This window comes from Eublepharis macularius, chromosome 9 (genome assembly GCF_028583425.1).
Source record: "Eublepharis macularius isolate TG4126 chromosome 9, MPM_Emac_v1.0, whole genome shotgun sequence".
NCBI classification, from domain to species: domain Eukaryota; kingdom Metazoa; phylum Chordata; class Lepidosauria; order Squamata; family Eublepharidae; genus Eublepharis; species Eublepharis macularius.
In genome coordinates, this window is record NC_072798.1 from 55,886,273 (window position 1) to 55,904,430 (window position 18,158).

The window sequence follows — 18,158 nt, forward strand, 5'->3', positions numbered from 1 at the left end:
TAAGTATGACAAGAAAGCTCTGACATGATTCTTTCATAATATAGCAAATGCCAAAAGTTACAGTGTAGCAGCAACATCTTCTCTGGAGAGATATACTTAATTAACAGATTTATTCCCATTAACTGTGCATTATGTTCTATTGTAGTGGGTCAACTTCACAGCTGTCTATATCTCTCCTAAATAATTTTATATTTGTTGAGAAAATGTGTGAATTGACAGAATTAACCAGGCTGAACACAACTCAGCAAGATTTCTGTATGTCAATGGTTTTTCTTTTTTCTTTTAAAAGTCTAGACAATCATTTTGTTTCAATAAGCTGGAATAAAGTAAGAATTCTTGTTTCTAAATTGTTTCTAATCACTACTTTGGAAAGTGTATAACTTCATGAATTGTTGTGAAACATTACAAAATTAATTCCTCATTCTATTGAGCACTCAATGTTTCTTGTAGCAACAATTTTAAAACTTCAAATTGCAGTGCAAAATTGGATAATTAGCTAAATAATTTCCAAGCTTAGCTTTTTAATTTGTGCTATAACCCAACAGTTTCTTTATAAAACTTTAAGAGTGCAGTTCTGTCTGTCAAACTGTATTAGTTATGGGGCAGTTTCTACCTTGAGGCTTCCTAAAGTATGACTGACCATGCAACATTTTAGTGGCAAATAATAATTCTAGATGACAGTATCCCTTTGGTTTGTGTGCATCTGTGAGGCAAATACAGAGCAGAGGTCATTAGCATCACAGTGTGTTATGTAACTGCATAAAACAAAGCATGAATTACTTTGCTTTGACTTGTGGAGGAAACATATTTTTGGAACTGATGCTTGTTATGCAGTACCAAAGCAATATATGACATGACAGACTTGAATAGAATGTTCTTGCAAGCAATGACATTTACCTGTGTTTTTCTAACACATGAATTCAAAACTGACATTATCCCCTGGTATTAGAAGCCAAGCATATCAAAAATTTCATTTTTAGCTTAAAGGCAAATTATTTTGTTTACTATGAGGCATTTAGGGCAAACAGCTTGCTGATTCATCCCAAGAGACAAAATCTCTGGCCACCTCTTTTCACTATAATGAAACCAAAGCCTTTCATAGCTGCCCTTTTTCACTATGGTGAAACCAAAGGTAAAAATAAAATAAAATACAGACATAAATATTGCCTGCCTGTGACTACATGATAAATATACTGCTTCTTGTAGTTCAAAAGCACAAATGCTAAAGAATATGAACACAAATGTTCACAAATGAACACAAATTTAGCGACAGTATAAATGACATATTCACATAGCAGTTTTTTTTTCTTTAAAAATTGTCACTCAGTGGGCCCGATTATTTAAGGGTTGAGGAATGGATAGACAATTTTGTGGTTGCTAAACATTTGCACAGCTAACCAGTAGCCTGAGGTATAGGAAATTATGAGAGGAGAGAGAAAAATTATAAGCAGGTCTACTCAGAAGGTCTACTCATCATTTCCAGGGAAAACCCAGAAGAGCTATAGGGCATCTCTAGAAGCTGATTTTACGATAGATTTTCCAGCAATTCCTAGACCTACCCCATGCCACGTCCGGGTTTTCCCCACATAGGGGCACAGATGATATTATGCCCCCCCATGGCCTCTTTTGCCAGGCATGTCCTGGCAACTCATCAAATGGTGCTCTATCCCCATCTCTGTCTAGGTGATGTCACCGTTTTCATTGTGAAGGATGATGTAATATATTATGCAGCAGACTTTATTTAAAATATTTGTATACTGCATTTCTGACAAACCTTCAAAGCAGTTTCCAACTGTACAAATAAACTATAAGCTTGCCTTCAAAAGTGAACCACAGTCAGATGAGTCATCTGGACTAATGATCTTTGCTCAGAGACTGACTGGGGAAATTCATCCCTGGTGATTCTCCTGGACTTTTCAGTGGCTTTAGATACTGTCCATCATGGTATCCTTATGGAGCAGCTGGCTGGGTTGGGAGTGGTTTGGTGGTTTCACCCTTACTTTGTTGACTGATTCCAAAAAGTGGTGCTGGGAGACTGTTTCTTGGCCCTGGGGAGTTTGTGCGGAGGAGTCCGAAGAGGTTCTATCTTGTCCCACATGCTGTTTAACATATACTTGAAATTGCTGGGGAGATCATTTGGGATTTGGAATGAGGTGCTACAATATGTGGATGATACCAAGTTCTATTTCTTTTTATCAGCCAGGTGAGTGAGTCTGTGGACATCATTGACATGTGCCTAGAGAAGTTAATGAGATAGATGAGATCCAATAAACTAAAGCTTGATCCAGAGGAAGTGCTGCTGGTTAGTGACAAAATAGCTGAAGGACCAAAGAGACATTCTTTACTAGAGGGGAATAACTCCCCTGATGGAACAGATACGTAACACAAGGGTGCTGCTGAATCCTGGTGTATGATTGGAGACTCTCCATATGTCACATTTTATCTTTTAGTTTTGGCCAATATGCCAGGTACAGACATTCCCTGGAAAGTATGATCTGGTCAGATTACTGTAATGAGCTTTACATAGGACTGCTTTGAAAACTGTCCAGAAAATTCATTTAGCCCAAAATGCAACATCCAGACTATTGTTAGGATTGTATCAGCTCTGGCTTTCTGTCTTTTCTAGACACAATTCAAAATGCTGGTCCTTAACTTAAAGGCTATGAGAGGCTTAAGGCTGGAGTATTTGAAGGGCTCACTGCTTCCTGTTGTACCAGCCTGCCAGTTAAGGTCCTTTTCCCAAGCCCTGCTCTATGTACTTCTACCTACAAAGGAACAGCAGGTGTAAACACAGATGAAGTCTTTTCGGTGACACTTCACCTTGGGAATGCCCTCCCCCTTGAGTCTTGCCTGGCAATACTGTCCTGGTGCAAGGATAAAACATTTCTATTTATCCAGACTTTTAATGGGGGAGCATGATCTGCTTCTAGACTGAGGGTGGTTTTGTGACATTGTAGGATGCTGAGCATTGTTTCATTTGGTATTAAGCTCATGGCTTGTTTTAGTATTAATAATTCACAGTTGGTTGTTTTTGTAATTTTCTTTTATTGTTTTTAATTTTGTGAACTGCCTTGAGAACACCTCTGAGGTGGCATATAAATGTTCTAAATAAATAAGTAAATAGAAAGCTGCTGCAGAAAAGAACAAGACCAAGAAGCTTGCACTAGTGTTCCATTTTCTGTGTTGCACCAGTGTTCCATTTGCCAATGTCATTGCGTAAGAAGCCTTGCAGTACTATAAGCATTTGTTTCTACTAGATTTGCCATTTGTCCTCCCACAGCAGGTAAGCCGCTGACCTCAACCCTAATCCCTCAATCAATCTTGATTATTTGAAGAGCAGGAGAAAAAATGGAGGGGTGGGGGGAAGCACCAATGGTGAGTCTCTAAGAACTTTCCCAATCTCTATGATAAAGACCATAGAGCCTACAGGGATTTCTAGAGTGTCACCTAAAAGAGATATCACATTCTCCAACTATCCACGTTCTCCATGAGTCTCTAAGAACCTCCAGGTTTCTATGTTCTTTAATATAGAGATTGGGGAAATTTCAGGAGCATCACTGAGCATATGATGTCACATCCCCTGAAATTCCACCCTCCAAGGCACTGCCCCCCCCAAATCTCCCAACATTTGCCAATACAGGGCTGGTAAACCTAATGACTACCCTTAGTATCAAAGCACATGCCAACAAGTGGCAGTGCCTAGATTCGAATGGACCATAAATTAGCTTGAGTGTGCTGTGCATTCTCCATGCCAATCAAAATGAGAGAAGAGTATATAACAGAAAGTATCCAAATGGATAGGAAAATGTGTATGGCAAGTTATTATTAGCTGCCAGATCCACATGATGAGTTTCTGAAAGCACATAATGCCATGCCTGAAGAGAATGTCAGAGAGCAACAATAGAATTGACATATTGTTGTATATGTTCAGGTATTCCTTCCCATTCCTATCATATTAATGATGACAGTCAAATATTTTCAGTCTAAGTTTCAGTGGGACCTACTTTAAAGTAATGATGTATAAAAATAGCCTGGAGTTTAAATTAATATTTTTAAGGATTTTTGCAAGGAACACAGAAAAGATTCTTTTATGAATGTTCTTTTCCAGACGTGTGTGATTGATTAAACAGTGTGTATCCCCAAAGAGTTTTATTTGAGAGCACATTCCAAGCAAAGCAGGATAATGTCATTGGTTAATAATGTACATGAACTGTTCTTCAACAAAAATAAGTTAAACCAAAGCACTAATGTAGTTACTTGATGAAATCAAGTTGTCTTCAATGCACATATTCTCATTTAAATTGCTAGTGCATCGGGGTGATGAATGATTTACCTCAATGAAAACTATAAATAATTAAATCTACAATATATTACTTTGATAAAGTCTTAAGCATGAAAAAACCCTTTCCTATTCAAAAATCATTCTGTTAATACAGTGATATTCTATGTGTGAAATTCAGAATTTCAGTGCCAGCAATAAAAGCCAGTATCCTAAAATTCTAAAGGGCTGTGGAAACTCTTATCACCAGCCACAACTAGCCCTCAAGTCTAAAGCAAAGTACAACATTAATACCATTTATACATCATGAATAATCAAACATTCCCACTTCTGCCAGTATTCCTGTTCATGGTTCCTTAACTGTGCATGAGAATTACTAGGTGGAAGGGAACTGGTCTTCTGTGAATATTTTCCACATCCACAGTATGTTCTTTATCTGGTGGATCATTTTAATCAAGGCTGTTTTTAATCTGGAGAGTTTTCTTTTAAAGACTTTTGTAGCAAAATCTCTGGGCTGCTTCTAAGAGTCTCTCTACATGAGACATCTTACACAGGACATGAGACATCTACACTTACTACTCAAGTGTAGGGAGATGCAGTATTAACTGGGAAGCGAAGTTTAAAAAGACAGAGCCTGCAAAGATCACTCTTCAGAGGGTTTGTTAATTTCATCTTCGCCTCTCTAAAGGCTCTGTCAATTTTACCTCTCTACAGGAGGGTAGGCCATTTTTACATGCACCCGTAAGCCTCCAGAAGATCGTGTGAAACTCACAGCACACAGTGTCTTCCCAGCACAATTTCCTGGCACGATCCTCTTTAATGGCACAATGACATCAGAAATCGCACTAGGAAGACACTTCGTGCTGTGAGTTTCGCGCGATCTCCCGGAGGCTTTGGGCATGTGTAAATGGCCATAGTTTAAAAAGACAGATCTTGCAAAGATCGCTCCTCAGAGGGTTTGTTAATTTAATCTTTGCCTCCCAAAGTAAGTAAGTAGAACTACCAATGCATGGTGCCCCTACTTCCAACCCAGCCAACCTCTCCAGAAAGATACCATGATTGATTGTATCAAATGCCATCAAGAGATGCATCAATATTGTTGATTCTCCTGCACCTTCTGTGGCATTTGATACCATCCACCATGATGATATCCTTTTGGAGAGGCTGGCTGAGTGGGAGTAGGAGGCACCATGCATTGGTAGTTTTCCACTTACTTTACCAATTCCAGAATGTGGTGCTGGGGCACTGCTCTTCACTCCTCTGAGAGTGAAGATGGTCTTGCATGGTCCTGTTTTTTCCTCCATACTATTTAACATCTTCATGAAACTGCTGGGAGAAATCATATGAGGATGTGGAGTAAGGCACCACCAAAAAGCAGATGACACCCATCTCTATTTCTCCTTAGCAGTTGAGTCAGATGGGAAGGTGGAAGTCCTTAACAGGTTCCTGGAGAAAGTGATGGGATGGATGAAGTCCAATAAATTGAAGCTCAGCACAGGCACGAATGAGGTGCGGTTGGATCAATGCTAAATCTGCTCAAGGACTGAAGAATCGGCTTGTCCTGGAGGGGATTACACTCCCCTGAAGGAGCAGATTTATATTTTGGGGATGCTGCTGGATCCTGGCCAACAGTTGGAGGCTTGGAACTCTTCTTTTTATCAGCTTTTGCTGATGAAATTTTATTTTAACAGCTTTGGATGATATGACACTACAGCCGCTCCTCAAAAAAACATTATCTGCCCCCAGCGATCCATGTTCTGATCACAACCAGGTTAGATTACTGCAATGAGTTTTACATGGGGCTGCTTTTGAAAATGGTCCTTGGTTCCCAAGTGCCCAATGTGACAGACAATCTGCTATGGAACCCTACCTCTGCATTGCTGATTCTTAGCAGATTAGCAATCAGAAGCAGACCAGACAAAGGAGGTTTATGATAGTGATTGTCCCTGTGAAATGACATCACTTCCAGTGTAATCCAGAAGCAACTGCATCATTCCGGGGGGGGGGGGGACCATAGAATTTTTGGTCAAAAACTATGTTTTTGGACATGTGCTGAAGAATTAGCCCCAGCGCAACACCATTGCTTCAGCTGCACCAGGAGTGATGTCATCATGTGGGGATAATGATTACACACACAGGTAAGTTCACACCTCCACCTCCTCCCATCTCTTGCCAATTACCAAGGGGGACCTGCAACCCTATCCATAAACTTCAGCTGTTTCAAAATGCAGCAGCCAGGCTACTGTTAGGGGTGGGATACAGGGATCATATCAATCCAGCAATAAAAGGTCTGCACTAGCTACCCATTTGTTTCCATGTTCAATTCAAAGTGCTGCTTCTTTCCTTTAAAGCTCTAAATGGCTTGCAGCCAGGATATTTTAAAAACCACCTTCTCCTATATTGTCCAATCCACCAGTTAAGATCTGCCACACTTATCTGCTCTCTGTGCCCCTACCTTCACAGATGAGGTGCGTGGCAACCAAATACAAGGCTTTTTCAGTAGCAGAACTTTGCATGTGGAATGTCCTTAGGCTTGACTGGCATCTATGTTACTCTCTTTTAGGCACCAGGCCCAAAATGCTTCTGTTTACCCAGGTTTTTAATTAAGCTGTAGACGTTTTACAACTGTTTTCAGTGGTAGTGTTTTAGTCTGAAAACTGGTGTTCCTTTTAAGCTGCCTAATTATCTTTTTATGCTCTCTTTGGTGAGGTTTAGCAGCCTGAATAGCGCAGCCTGGTCCAATTGTCAGAAATTGGGAGCTCATCAGGGTTGGACATGATCAGTACTTGGATGGGAGACCACCAAGGAAAATTTGGGTTGCTATACAGAGGAAGGCAATGGCAAACCACTTCTCCTTGCCTCTCGCCTGGAACACCCTGTGGATGGGGTTGCCATGAGTAGGTTGCAACTTGATGGTGTGTTCTTCTTCTTGATGGGTTTTAATTAAAAAAATTAACATTTATTGTTTTTATTATGTTTTATTTTGTAAGTCATTTCAGGCTGGCAGTTTCCTTGGAGAGGCAGCATTTTAAAAAACTCTATAAATAAATAAACAAACTAACAAATAAATACAATTTCCAGTGATCACTGGTCCTTTAGCAGCACAATGTCCTTTACTTCAGTCTTGCAGGCAGAGTGCAATTGATTTATCTTTCTGTCTCATCACAGTTATATTTAATGGAAGATGGTTATGCCAATTACATATCTTTACTGTTTTCCATTGTTCGGTTTCTGAATGAGTTTTTTTTTAAAAAAAATATCTATCTTGCAAGGACAGTTATAGCTTTAAGTTAGGAAGGGTACTGAATTGGTTAGATGAACAGATGGGATTGGTTAGATGGACAGATAGGATCGAGATAGATGAAACTGGTGTTGGTATATAATGAATGGTATATAGTGAATGAGTCAGAATGGTAACTGCAGTCTTTGGCAATTTGGAAGAAATGTGGTCTGGGTTTTCATCAGAATATATGAACACATTTTCAAGCTTCTATCCAAAAGTTACAGCTTTTTAATTGAGAAATAAAAAAATTAAATAAACTCTGAAGCTCAGTACCAGAATGTGAAACTCTTTTACTATTGTATAAGGTACAGTTCTGGACTCTAAAATAGTCTCAAAGACAAATATTTGCCAAGTGACTATGCCTTTCAAGAGGCATTTCATTGCTATTGCTTTATTAAATGATTCAGGAATCATGTTAAGTAGTAACACTAGAGATGATGAACATTGTAAAAGTAATGCTACATTTTAAACATACATACATATATATTTATATTGATTTGCAGGAATTTGCTGCTCTTACAAAAGAACTAAATGCATGCAGGGAACAACTACTAGAAAAGGAAGAAGAAATTTCAGAACTGAAAGCTGAAAGGAATAACACCAGAGTAAGTATAAAAGCAAGCATTATGTGTGTGTTTTGCAAAAAAAATGTTTCTAATCATTATTTATTTACTTTTTTATTTACTTCATTTGTATCCTGCCTTTCTCCATGGTTAGGATACAAAGCAGCTTACAAGCACAAAGTCACCCAGCAAACTTTTATGGCAGAGCAGGTCTGTCCTAGTCCAACACTCTAGCCACTATGCCACATGCACTCTCTCTCTCTCTCTTTAGCAGTAGTTTTGTGTGTCAGAGAAAGCAAGCCCATATCTGTGGGTTCAGCTTCTAATGTCAAACTTTTGCCTGAACATAGAATGCATGTCCCACCCGCCTTGATGGCATTTTTGGTCATTGCCTCCTGCTTGTGTGCATGTTTGCAGCTTTAGTTACTGTTTTGTTTTCAATCTCTTATTCTGTTTTGAAGCAGAGAATCACCCAATGGATTCATGAACATCTGGTCTTTATATTAGTTTTCTGGACATCTAACAGTTTAGGTTTTGACCCAGGTATGAAACTGAAATTGTGGCTAATATCTAAAGATTGGCAGGAAACATTTGCTTTCTAATGTATTGATCCCACTGGACATTTCAGCGCCCAGGGTTATTATTGATTATGAGGCCTTGCTGCCAAGAGTTCAAGACCTGGTGACATTAATGAGAATTCCACCTGTGTTCTGAACAAGGATGTGCCAGAGAATGCCAGCTGTATAATGCTTATCTCCCAGGAACTTTCCTTCTAAAATCCTGTAGGATTTCATTTACTCTTTCTGGTCAATGGGCATATGAGGCCTCTGTATCACACTGTGCCTATCATATTGGAGCAAAGTATCATGAATTTTCATGGCAGTAAAATTAGTTTTAAAATGTATTATTAGACTGTTATAGGTTGTTGTTATGCATATGTTCTTAAGGTACTTCTTATTTATAACCATAGTTTTAAATTGTTAACCATCTTATGTAGAGGAGGACAGCCTTAAAAAGCTGATGAAATCTGGCTGTACCTATCTTTTCTATCCAGTTCATGTACTGAAATACCAGGGCTTGCTATAGCCAAATTAGGATGCAAGGGACCATGCACACACTCTACAATGCGGCATCTTTCTGTCCTCCAAGGAAGGCAGGGTCTGGAGCAGCAGCTGGGGTGGCAAAGTACTCTGGATTCCTTCATTATTGCAGAAGCTGGCTCGAGGCACCCCCCCCCCGTTTGATAAATACCCTCTGCCTTGGTCAGGGGTGGGGGTGAGGGCAGAATGATAACTGGTAAGAGCCAGTCTACAAATTATAGTCTCCACGTATAAGCCTCTGCAAATTGCAGCTGTTCAACAGCTTTTCAGTAATATGTAGCCTATGGCTCTCGGGTATCTTTCGGGTAACCTTCACTCCACTGCCTGATATTCCTAGGAGCTGCAGGCACCAGTATAACAACTATATAGATGATCTGGACACTCTGCATAGTAAATTGTATCATACGTTGTGGTCCCATATGGAACCAATACCATGCTCAGATGTTTTGGGTGGCATCCACATGGAGCTGTGCCCCAAACTAGCAGTATATATTTTAAAAATTTCAGTATGGCTAGGCTTTTGTAACCTCTAGTTGTTGTTGTTTTATATAATTTACTGAGTAATTCTCATGAATGTAATGAAAATCTCTTATGGAGAAGCAGGTAAGCACTGATACACTATTATCCAGACGGATTGGGTGACAAAGAAATGGACATGGATGCAGAAGGCTCCAACAGGTGGAGCTCACTGGTGGAAAACTAGCACTTCAAAAAAAATTAGGGCTTTATTAGTAGTAATGAAACTAACTAGAAGCATTTTTGGACTGGATAGAAGCTTTTATAGAAGGAGCCAATTTTCTATCATTGTCTATTAAATTATAAACAAAGAAGCCAGTTCCCTGCTATTAATGTGTATTTTTGAGGGTAACAAGATTCTTGACACCTTTGATAATCATAGACTAAAACATTATTTATTTAACATTGCTACAATTAATTACCTATCTTTAAGGATATAGCAATTTTAATGCTAGTGTAATCTTTACATACCGCAAAGCTGCCAGTTGATTCATTCAATGCTTAGAAAAATCTGTCTGTGGTTCATATGGATGAGTTTCACACAGCAAGACTATAGGAAGCAGTGACCTTGCCAGATGACATATTGGAAATCCTGACAACTAAAAATAATAAACCATAGCATAGTAACATAGTAACAATCACCATGTAGTATGTAAAAATGTTTTGCCAAATTCCAGTTATTGTTTTCTCCCCTTTGGGAAAAAGTATTTCTAGAGCAGCGATTTGGAGCACAGAAATGAGGAGCGGGGATACTTTACCCTTTCTCTATCTAGCTGATTTCTCTGTTCTACATCTGCTTTCAAAGCCAGCTTTGGGAAGAAAAGTGGTAGATGGGAGATGGTTGATGAAGGTCAATGATTCCTGGTCCTGTTGCATATTGTTACCTTTCTATCCATTCAAGTCTGGTTTCAGACCTGGTTATGTGACTGAAACAGCCTTGGTTGCCCTGGTGGATGACCTGTGCTGGGAGATGAACAAGGGGAGTGTGACCCTGTTAATTCTTCTGGACCTCTCAGTGGCTTTCGATAACATTAATCATGGTATCCTTCTGGACTGACTTTCAGGAATGGGACTGGGAGGTCTTACCTCAAATGTATGGAGCTAGGAGACTCCTACGCTGCCCCTTGGCTTCTGGCCTGTGGGGTTCCACAAGGATTTATCCTGTTCCCCTTGCTTCTCAATGTAAATGTAAAGCTGCTGGGAGAGGTTATCTGCTAGAGTGAGGGCGATGTAAGACATAAAGCACGGCTATCACAATGTAAGACTGTTGCTTTCACTTACTGTGGTTGTACTTGCTCTCTGTGGCATCACAATGTCAAATCTATCTGACAAGGCATTTGCTATTGTGATGTCATCTTGTTCATGATCACTGATTGGCTGCATCATATTGTGAGGATGAATTAAAAAATGGTGCCAAAAGAATTGACCAGCAGGAGAAGGAGCTGTGGGAGAACATTGAAGAAAGGGGTAATTTCAGAGCATCTTTCTCAGATGATTTCAATTCCCTGTGATTATCTTTTCACACAACAAAAATATTTGCACATAAACATTTGCCATAGTCTTAGTAGAAATACTCTACACTGTTACAGCTCAGGTTCTGGGAAAGCAGAAGGAATGTACTGTGCATGGTGAGGGCCCTGGGCCTGGACCCCTGGTTGAGGCCCCATGTCTCCCATGTCCCCTTCCGGCCCACAGCACCTACCCCTGGTCCACCTATCCTGCCAGTCTGTGGTCTCCCTCTGCGCCCCTGGCCAGTGTCATTCCATGCACTTCAGAGGATGTAGATTCTGCCCATGGTACATGGTCCCCCATGATTGCCTGCTCAGGGGACCCACTGATGCTGAGAGTTTGGAATCAGCCATTCCCACCACCACAGCCCATCACAAGGGGGTCATGGCTGAAAGATGTGCCACTCACTTCAGTGGAGATCACCAGCATGCAGGCCCTGGGCCACCAGGGAAGCAGTGCCTCCCCAAGCTAGGATTCAGGAGACAGGTAGACTGCAAGGGAACTTGGCTGGTAGATATTAGTCAGATATTCTGGACGTGGCTGTCCTCCTAAATGTGAGCGCAAGATGCTTCCCAAATTTCACGAAGTTCCCCCTGCATACTCTTGCCCCACCACTGCAAGCACCCTTTCCCACTTTGCAGTCTAAGTCCCCTCAGTTGAAGGTTCTCAGGCAGAGCCTCCGGCCACCTCCTCATTTACCTGGGGTCATAAGTGCTCTGGCCAAAGGTTATGTAGGGAACCTGAGGAATTGATTGGGCACAGGGAAGGGGGCTAGGCTGCCACGGGGGCAGGAGCAGATTGGTCCCTATGGTAATCAGCATCCTATACTCTGCTGGGCTGCTTGGGCGGGGCCAGGCACAGGTTGGGCATCGACTTTTCCTGCACAATGGGTGCCTATGGGCTGCACTGTCATTTTTCATGGCATAATTTTCTGCCACTGCTGGGGGTGTTCCCATGTCCAGAATGGTTTAGGGAGCCAACTAACTTATGCCCTGCCTCCAGCCTGCTGGTGCAGGGACTTATGCCCCTGTTACGCCTGTGCCCAGCCACCATGGCTGGGTGCCTTCAAAAGACTGAGGTGGAGCAAAACCAGGCCACTGTGCCGTCACAGGGGGTTGCACTGGTGTAAGTCCAGGATACACCCACATTACTCCCAGTCGGCTTCCAGTGTGCTTTTGCTTCCCCCCCCCCCCAATTGCGCTGACAGTCTCCAAGTAGTGGCTTCCAAAAAGCCTTTCCCTAGAAGTTTTTTAACCCACGTACCAGCACAAATGCAAGCAACATTTCTGAACCACTGCCTACTGTTATCAGGAATGTGCGATACTAATATGAGGATGCTTTCTGATTTTGGACCAGCCCACGGTGTAAGAGGTTTGGGGGGATTGCCATGTGGTCACAGCATCAATACAACACAATAGTTGGTATCAAATTAGCCCTAACCTTGTGAGCACTAGATCATAAAAGCCACCCCCTCAGTTAAATATAAGATAATATGTGTAATGTTCAATACACATTTAGAGGGCTTGGCTGTCCAATATCAAGACATTTATTTTTGAACAGAGCATATTCATATAGAATAGTGTTCTGACCTCCAAATCAGCTTTCGGAACTGGCTAAGATCTTGTGCTGTAATACCAAATAATATACTTCAGGGTTCCATTCTGTAATACCACTATGCCTGTGTTTTAAATCCAGTCAAATCCCATCTCTCTCTATTTCTTTTTTTAAAAGAGCAAAGTAATTATTCTCCTTTAGGCATATTTTCACATTTCAGATTTAGTATTTGTAGGAACTGCCAGCTGAACAGAAAGTTGAATGCAGAACATGTGCTATACTATTTGAAAAAGCAATGTTACTTGAGTCTCAGTGACAAAGGTGGAATATAAATAAATTCCATAGCATTAATTCTTATCAGTCTTGCACAATTCAACATCCCTGAACTCCTTCATATGCTGCCTGTTCATTTATGCTTCCTCGTACTCATATGTGTGCATATACTACCTACTTACCTCTCTGGAGTCTTTGCTTACTAAAGGAAACCAGAAAATAGTTGCGGCTGTGCTCCCTTCCCCTCTAACTAGGAAATGGATATTACTAAAGAAGTCCTTGTGATGTCTCAGGGACTGAACGAGGAGGACCAAATTCAAGGAGTCCATGGCACTGAGCAAGTGCCATAGAATGAGAGGGGACTTGAAGAGTCACACACACACACACACACACGCACACTTTTGGAAACTCTAATTAAATCTATGCAAAAGCCAAAACCTATAATATTTGTTTATAAATGTTTGATATTGGTTAATAAATATGCTATACAGAATGATGGGAACAAATGGAATAAGGGGTTAGATCACCCAGTTTTACCAAAGCAATGGGATAAGACCTTAAATGCTAGTTACTTCTATGGAACTTAAGCTACGACTTATTCAGCAAAAATTATGTTTAGGGTCTATTGTTTTGTTTATTTTATTATGATTGTGCAGCACCAATTCTGGATTGTTCCTTAGCTCTGAATCTGCCTTCAGGAAAGAGGAGGGGGGAGGTAATGTGTCAGAGCATTTCATGTTTGTTTGAATAAAAATAATGATTTAGTTGATCATACTCAGTGTGGCATCAATAGAATTGCAAACAGTTGAGATATATAGATTAGATTGCTGCAAAGTGCTCTATGTGGGGCTGCCCTTGAAAAGTGTTTGAAAGCTTCAGTTGGTGAAGAATGCTGCACAAGAAACATATCACTCCAGCCTTAGTTCATCTGCACTGGCTCCCAATTTGTTTGGGGGCTCAATTCAAGATGCACGTGCTGACATTTAAAGCCCTAGATGGTTTAGGATCAGCATATCTAGACTGTCTATTCCTTTATGAAGCTACCTGACCACTGCAGTCCTTTGGAGGCCCTACCTTGGGTGCCCCTGCCTTCCAAGTTTAAGTGGATGGCAACTGGGAAAAGCCTTCTCAGTAGTGGCACCAATACTCTGAAATTCTCTTCCTACAGAGATTTGCTATCCCCTTCTGTTGCCATCTTCTGCCAATGAGTAAATACTCTTGTTTCTCTTGGTGTTCGCTCAGTGATCCCTCTTCTTGCCCCAATGTTTTAACTGTTTTTTATCTTTTGTATTTATTTTAAATTCTGATTTTAAATTGTTTTAATGATGCATTTATGTGTTGGTTTTAATGGACTTTAAGATGCTATTTAATTTGTATGCTTAAATTTGTTAGCCCCCTTGTTGGCCCTGTAATGGCACCTGTGGGGTAAATTTTTTGTTAATAAACAAATAATAAAAATAAATATAAGCCTAAAGAAATTCATTGTTTGCTGGGCCAGCTCAAGGGTGAGGACAAGGCAAAGAAAACACAGAGGCATCAGATGGAGTTTAAAAGGCCACAGTTTTATTAATTGCAGCTCATGGAGCATTGGCGCCACATGGGGAACAGATCCAAGCATCAGCTAATCTGCCTGCCAGCTGATGACCCCCTCAGCCTGCTTGCTGACAGGGGGACCAGGGGATGACAGAAAGTGGGATTCCACATGGGCATAAACTGTTCCACCTGAGAGTGAGCATACCCTGACAAGCCCCCAAGCTGGGCTTGTCCCTGACATGCATCACCCCCAAAGATCCCTTAAGGGGATCCCTAACTATGGGGAAACAGTGCACACAGACCATGTTTCCTCCAAAAAGGATCTGTGCCCAATACCAAAACTGCCATCACGTAAATTTGTGACAAAATTAAAACAAGCAATAAAGAGTTTCAAAACCCCAGATGCAAACAGGTAGATAACATAACCCAACCAACAGGAAAATAGAACCTAAGCCAAGAGAGGGATGGGTGGGATCCTGGTCAGAGGCAACTGCTGGGGGAGGCCCATTTGGCTCCCAAATTTAAGTGCTACCAGAGGACCTGACTGGACACTGTGCTCTCCAGGTGTGCTGGCAGCCCCCCCCCCTACACACACACACACTAATTGGTTGTCCGGGTGGTTTTGAATCTACTGGCTGCCATGCAGCCTTGAGGAAGCTGCTGGGAGCTTCTTGGAGTCTGAGGATCAAATAGCTCAGTGGAAAAAACACAACTGGAGGGAATACAAGGCTCGGTATCTATAAAGTGTATTCAAGAGCAAAGTGGCTAGTGCTTCTAAATAAATACTTTACTCAAACACCAAGAGAATGCATTGAGTGTTTATTGTAGAATGGGTGGAATGGCTGGAATGACTTCATTAGCCCCTGATGATGTACTATGTATGAAACAAGATGGAATATCTAGCCAGCCAGCTGGCTATAGGGTCCTTTGGGTCCTTTTGCTTCCAATCTGTCTCCACCTGCAAAGTTAAAGAAGAGATTGTGTGAGAAAATGTGAAGCTTTGAGAACATTTTCTGTGAAACACTTACCTTTTTGTATACAATAGCCTCTTGAATCTCCGTACCATCTCTACCTACATTGGAAAGAAAATATTTTTGCAAGTGGATTATTATAGGATTTACCTGTGGAATTTCCACTATATTATAGACAGGAGGTCTTTTGTGTCCTTTCCTGCATGAGTGAGAATGCTTTAAGAAGACACATACTGGAGCACTTACCTGTGGAATTCCAACCTGATTGAAAATTTCTCTTCGGCTTAAATTACTTTTTATTAAGAAAATAAGAAAGGACATTGACTTAACTTCAAAGAATCTATGAACTCTATTCATATGGCTGATATTAACTATTTTTGTAATAATTATTTATGTATATTGGAATATTATATTTGAATGTATTTATTAGTGGTAAATAAGTATTTATTTATAAGCACTAGTCACTTTGCACTTGAATACACTTTATATTTATAGATACTGAGCCTTGTATTCCCTCCAGTTGTGGTTTTTCCACTGAGCTATTTGGTCTTGTGTACTGGGGGAGCCTTTTGGTTGGTTTTTTTGGGCTCTGAGGAGGGCAGCTGCCCTGCACCGCACCCTGCACCCACAGCCCGCAAACTGGGGCCCCTGGTAAATCTGGAGCTGGGGCTTGCCCCATAAATAGCATGGAAATGGTTCACTACAGATGAAGCAGATGTGCAGCTGTCTGTGCATTCAATTATACCATATACATTTTGATGAAATGCAGTAACGCGGAATATTATGGAAACTTCTTTTGGATTGTCTTGCATGTCTGTTAAGTTCTAATATAAATTGTCAACATGTTATTAGCTTACTGATTTCAGCATTCATTATATACTGCACCATGTGGTTTGTTGATTTAGTTTGACGACTTTAATTGATGCTCCATTTAACAGTATTTTAAAGCCTAAATTATCTTAGCCAGGATACAACAAAGCTGAGTGGCACAATTTGCTGTCTTGGACAGTATGCATAAGATTTAAGTGGCTACTAATTACATTTATGTTTTATTTCCCTTCATATTCTCTGCAATAATACCATGGAAAGCTGCCAGGTGGAGTCATATGCCTTCAAGAACAGTAAAAGCTGCCAATGTCATATTGTTTCATGCTATATAGTTCAGAATTATAGTGCTAGTGACCGTCAGGTTCAAATGGTCTAATTTTCTTTTATGTTGAACCCAATAGCTGTTACTGGAACATTTGGAGTGCCTTGTTTCGAGACATGAAAGGTCATTGAGAATGACAGTGGTGAAACGCCAAGCACAGTCTCCCTCAGGAGTTTCCAGCGAAGTTGAGGTTCTGAAAGCATTGAAATCTTTGTTTGAACACCACAAAGCTTTGGATGAAAAGGTACAGTGTGGAAACAAGCTTAAACATACTTCCCTCCTGCTTTTCCATGATTCAGGTACATACAGTATACAACACAGAACCCTTCTCCTTCTGGCACATGTGCTTGCCATCTTTCCAAAATGCCCTTTCCATTCTTTGAAAGTGACTAAGTAGACACCAGCTCCCAAGCACTGAAAGCTGATTCCTTTGTCATGTGATCAGTTGCCATAAGCAGGAGTTAAATGCTTCCAGGGTGGAAGGGCAAGTTCCTGAAGGGCTGCTTGTCAGGAGCAAGCCAAGCCACAATAGCTCTGCCAGGGCCACACGGTTGCAGCTGCCACTCATATGGGCATGCTTCTGGGATTTTTTAACTTCCCAGTCCATCCTTCATGCTCACCATGACAAGCTATTGTGGCAAAAACTATTGGTTCTTCAAGAAAGTCAACTGCATTACATTCATGCCTACAGCACAACTGTAATATCCTTTGGAAAGGATCCTTCAGATTAGTACTAATCCTTCAGATTAGGACTATTTTGACTACCTAGTCCTGGTCCCCAGTAAGCAATCAAGTTACCAGATTTCATTTGGATCAGAGAAGGAACACAATCTATGTAAATGAGTCTCCATCCAGCTACGGATATACATAGAACCCTAATTCCTGCTTCCACATATGCAGTGTCCATAGCTGCCTTATGAATATTTCAAACAAGAGCTAGTTATTCAAAGTTAATTTGAAGTCAACTAAGTGAACCAAGAGATGTTTTAAAACATCTCTTGGGGATATTAGTTATAAAACTAAATGAATAGGATCCCAGAATGTTATGAAAAATTAGTAGTAGTACTATTGCATTTGAATCATCATTATATAATACATTTATATACACATTCCAAGTGATGTGAAAATCATTTCCTGACATTTTATTTGAAATGACATTAAACATTTTGATTAGCCTTAGAAAGAGATAAGTAGTATCCTATTGAGGTAAATGTTATGAAAGCACATTCTAACTGTAATTTAAAAGTCTGTGGTAGCTTTTTCCTTCCACTTGATATTAAAATAAGTAAGCTCTCAATTGCAGCCAGGACTTACATAATGCAACATTACTAGCAATAGTGTTTGGAGATTAGTACGGTTTATATTCTAATTTCATTTTGCATTATTGGAGTCTGATAAAAATAAAGCATTAGTGAAGTGGTAGTGCA

General features: G+C 40.5%; 1 protein-coding gene across 5 annotated transcripts in view; it reads left to right on the forward strand.

Moving 5' to 3' along the window:
- Window positions 1-18,158, forward strand: part of PPFIA2 (PTPRF interacting protein alpha 2) — a 366,803-nt gene that overhangs the window by 221,837 nt on the left and 126,808 nt on the right. For all 5 annotated transcript variants that reach the window (XM_054988848.1, XM_054988847.1, XM_054988849.1 and 2 more), the window contains 2 exons: window positions 8,066-8,167; window positions 16,811-16,975. In XM_054988848.1, coding sequence (XP_054844823.1) covers window positions 8,066-8,167; window positions 16,811-16,975 — 267 coding nt within the window. The remainder of the gene's footprint in view (window positions 1-8,065; window positions 8,168-16,810; window positions 16,976-18,158) is intronic.